Raw genomic sequence first — 4,497 nt, 5'->3', positions numbered from 1 at the left:
TGAGGTGGGTCTCCAGTTCTTGTTTCTGCCATTGCTGGTAATTCAAAGCCTTCTTAATCTTATTCTAGTAGCTTGCCGGCTCGCTTGTAAGAGCAGTTAATTTAAGCATTGAGTGGCTTGCCTCTGCAGGAACATTGAAGCAGCATTAGCCTTACCTTGGTTTCTGTATGTTCCAAGTTCCACCATAGATCCCAAGTAAGAGCTCATCTAGGCAGAGCTTATCAAAGCTGGAACTGTTCCCCACACCAAATGCTGTGCTGGACTCTTCGTGTTCCACATGAGGGCCCTTCCTGTCCTCACTGCATTCCATCCAGTTTTAATGGAAAGGGAGTGCTTGTTCCATTTGCACAAGCTCCATACGCAGCTCTTTGAGTCACAAGCAAAGAAGACACCCTCTAGAAGTGATTCTGACCTCCACCAGACTGCCCAGAGCCTAGCTGCCAATATAAACCCCATCGAGAGCAAACATACCACCCTGTTGTTTCGATGAACTTTATTTGGAAACCCTTTTTATTTTTTAGCTTTTTGTGAGTAAAGGTTTACAGAACACATCAGATGTCCATTTACCAGTCCACACACATTTTGTTTTCATGACATTGATTACTGTCTTCTCCACATAGCATCACGTTATCCCACTTCTGCCCTGAGTGGAAAGCCATCTTGGATTTGCTGGGGAGTTCCAAAGACAGTACAGAGCGTCCCCATGGTCCTCTGGTGTCACAGAGCACATAGCTTTCTGGGAGGGTTGTTATCTGTCTAGTTTGTCTCCCAGGGTGAGATCATAAGTCACACACGTGGCTTTGCCGTCGACCCTCTGTTATATGCTAACTAGCAGAGTCTTCTAGGCTGAAGTTATATTTCAGAGGCCCGGGTTCCAGCAGTGTGGACAAGAGAGGACCTGGATCTAGGCAGCGACATCTGTAGCTACTGGGGGGCCTGGCTGAAGCAGGTCTAGAGCACCTAATACCATGCCTGTCAGAAGGTGGACAGTTCATAAATACAAGACTTGTTGAGTGTGTGAATGAATCAATAAGTGAATTAACAATTGGGCAAATGATTGGACAAAGGATTTAAGCTAATCCAAGGTTGGATGGTGTTGATTGTCCTGTAGGCCAGAGTCATGCTGCCTGAACACACCAGGGCAGGGACTTAGGACAGCCCTTCAGTCAAGAGCTCCATGTTGCCAAGGGTTACCAGCTCTGCCTCTGCCAAGGGTTACCAGTTCCCCCTAACATAGCCCATTCTAGTCTCCTCCAGCCAGCCTTCTACTCACCCCATTTAGCCCCCTCTGTGCACACTCCAGACCCCTCTTCTCAAATACAGGTTCATCCTGGAAGACTCAGCCTCAGTCCTGAGCACTGAACAGTCTGTCTCCTTCCTCAGTCTGTGCCTACTCTACTTTCCCCATTCCTCCCCATGGGCTGAGTGGCCCAGCTCATCTGTCTACCAACAGCGGTGGCCCCAGCTTTCAGCTCACCTTGGCTCCCCGTTCCCTGGGTCCTAAACCACTGGGAGTTTGAAATGCTTTGTGACCATATCAAGACTCTTTTAGGAGGGTTGTGTTAGCCTGTAAATACGAGAGTTGTTGTCCTTTTGTAACATGAGTGTAACTGCAGGCTTCCACATCGAGAATGATACAATGGTATAGATTTAAAGGTATTTGGGGAACTATAAAATGTCTAGAATTAAAATTTCAGTGCCTTTTGTGCCCTATAAAGGTGAACTTTCTAGAAACTTAAAACCATACTATGATGACTCAAGTCTGAACATTATGAATCCTGGTTGGAGAAATGAGACTCCCATGTAAGGGAATGGTGGGTACTGACCTTTACCTGGAGGGTGTAGTGTGGCCTCCCAGGACAGCAGATGTGTGTGTGACCTCATGACAGAGAAAGCCCAGGGAACTGATTCTATTTGTGAAGAAACTGACCCAGCTTTCCAGAAGAGAAAAATGGTCTAGTTTCCATTAAAGTTGCTGATGGAAACGGGCGAAATTGAACCTGTGTTGGTTTATTAACTGGTTTAACAGACAAGACCCTAGGAAATAAGATCATATAATAGTTTATTGAATGACTTGATTTTTTTTTTTCCCTTTTAAATGTATAAACTAGTCTAGTCCGTCTAAGCTGGCAAATTAATTTTGCCTATAGAATCACTTACTAAAGCATATAAAATTAGACTCCGTAAGGACAGAGAGGAGCGTTGCCATTGGATTTAATGGATTCAAAGAGACTTAAGTAACTAAAGTAGTTAGTGTTAAGACACTGAATAGAGAACTGATCTGAAGTAAAGCATCAATTTATCATTTTAAGAACTTGGTGCTTGGGTGTTTCTGTTGCTTGTTGAAGAACTGAATTATCTCCTTGAATATGAGAGTAACTCAATACAGGCTGTAAGTCTTTAAGGGAAAGAAAGAACTTTTTCCCCCCCTTTAAGTTACAAAATTTTATGACTAAATTGACAAGAGAATTCATCAATTTTAACAGTTCTTGTGATTTAAGATATTAGAGTGCTTCCCTAGGCTTAATGCTGCTTCCAAATAGTTTCATGGAGCGTCTATAATAAGCTTTGGGTACTGTGCTCTTCCCCACTAGAGTAAAAAATTGGGCTGTTTTCTTTTTGATTCAGGGCTGAGCGTGGGAAGCAAATTATCGCCTTCCATACAGTCGACCCAAAGGAGGGAGCAGATGAAAACTTACGAAGTTGCCACTGCCTTCCTTTTGAACGGAGATTTCTGGAACCCCTTCAAGAGCACAGACTCAAAGGTGAGGCTTCTTTCTTCTCTTTAAGACCGTTGATGTTTTTAAATCACGTTAACTGCCTTCGTAATCTTTTATTCAAGTTTTATCTTCACCTGTTTTCATGCTTTATCCTCTTCCTTTAATGAAAGCTTTATGTTTAAGACGATAAAATGCCCACCAATTTTGATGGACCATTTCTGTTGATTGATTGTATCCACTGAACCTATTATTTCTCCACTTAGCAGCTGAGATGATGATGTTCCCAGATGCACAATGTCCATGTTTGCTTGAGTGCCAGGTGGTTTTCTATTGTTGTTGTTATGTGCCGTGCAGTCGGTTCCGACTCATAGTGACCGTGTACAGGGTTTCCGAGGCTGTAAATCTTCCCAGGAGCAGAAAACCTAGTCTTTCTCCTGCGGAACAGCTGGTGGTTTCGAACTGCTGACCTTGCGATTCAACAGCCTGATTCGTAACCACTACGCTTATATGTCATCTCCAGTCTGGTTTTTATTGATCACTTCTTGGTTGTAATGGTTCTATGCAATTTAATCTAACAAAAAAAAAAGTTTGCAGTGAGTTTTCATGCCATTTCCCACTCTTGATGACTTTGCAACGTTCTTGCTTTGAGCCTTCTGTGATGTAAGACAACGATAGAAAAACATTTGGAGGATCAGTGATTATATTTAAACTATAGATGAGATTTTTTGCCAAACCGACCTGTCTTTCTTAAATTTCAGACCTTGTAGGAACAATTGGGAAGTGATATAATCCATAGAAATATGAGCTCTTTGGAGAGATCATACAAATGGCTTTGTCCTGTTAGGGGGAATTCTTTTTAGAACATTTTTCATAATTGAAAGCAGATTTTTATTTAAAAAAGCAGTAGAGCTAGCACAGAATCCTCTGCAGCTTTCTGGAGGGCTTGCATGAGATCGTCTTTATATAAGTCTAGGTTCTATGGTCTCAGCCATTTGCTGAGTTTTTTCTAGGGAATAGTGCAGCTCTGGTAGCATAGTGGTTATGAATCGGGCTGCTAACCTCAAGGTCGGCAGCTCGAAACTACCAGCGGTTCCGCGGGAGAAAGATGAGGTGTGTTCTGCTCCCGTAAAAATTTACAGCCTCGGAAACCCTGTGCAGGGTCACTATGAGTTAGAACCGACACCATGGTACTTAACTCAGTTTGCATTTTGCACTGTTGCGGTTGTTTTCAGAAGAGCTGATGATTTCATTGTAAGAGTCAAATGCCAGATCTGTACTTTGGAAATATTTCAGTTCCATGGAGACTATGGCAAATTGAGAATTAAGGACACAAATCACAAGTCAAGCATGGTAGTACTGATGTTTCCTGAAGAAAAACTGAAGATAGTCAAGAAAATCTCAGGCCATTGTACTGCAAAATTGGAGCAATATGACGCAAGAGAAGAGCAGCGTACTGTTTTTATGAAGTTTTTTTCAAAGTATTTCTGCCTGTGAACAACATAAAAGTATGTAGAATACTGTCGAATGGATTCCGACCCATAGCGACCCGGTATGGACTTTCCAAGGAGCAGCTGGGGAGTTTGAACCACTGACCTTGTGGTTCAGTTCAACCTTGCAGTTCAGTGCTTTACCTCACAGCACCGCATCTGGACTCCAATATAAAGTAAAGGACAATTTAATGTGTCTAGGGTGGTAGAAGTTATAGTGGGGCCTTTCCTGAAAGCAGAGGTGTTAGTATACCCTATAAACCCGTCACCTACACTCTCCCCCCACCCCC

General features: G+C 42.8%; 1 protein-coding gene across 1 annotated transcript in view; it reads left to right on the top strand.

Annotated features, from left to right (window-relative positions):
* The first annotated feature begins 1,790 nt into the window (after positions 1 to 1,790).
* The window catches only part of ADAM12 (ADAM metallopeptidase domain 12), a 322,246-nt gene continuing 319,539 nt past the window's right edge, over positions 1,791 to 4,497 (top strand). Inside the window, exons 1-2 of the mRNA XM_006867472.1 lie at positions 1,791 to 1,803; positions 2,629 to 2,765. Of these exons, the coding sequence (XP_006867534.1) occupies positions 1,791 to 1,803; positions 2,629 to 2,765 (150 nt within the window). The remainder of the gene's footprint in view (positions 1,804 to 2,628; positions 2,766 to 4,497) is intronic.

Source organism: Chrysochloris asiatica, unplaced genomic scaffold, assembly GCF_000296735.1.
Source record: "Chrysochloris asiatica unplaced genomic scaffold, ChrAsi1.0 scaffold00105, whole genome shotgun sequence".
NCBI classification, from domain to species: Eukaryota; Metazoa; Chordata; class Mammalia; order Afrosoricida; family Chrysochloridae; genus Chrysochloris; species Chrysochloris asiatica.
Note: the sequence above shows the minus strand (reverse complement) of the source record. Positions and strands in the feature narration are given on the sequence as shown.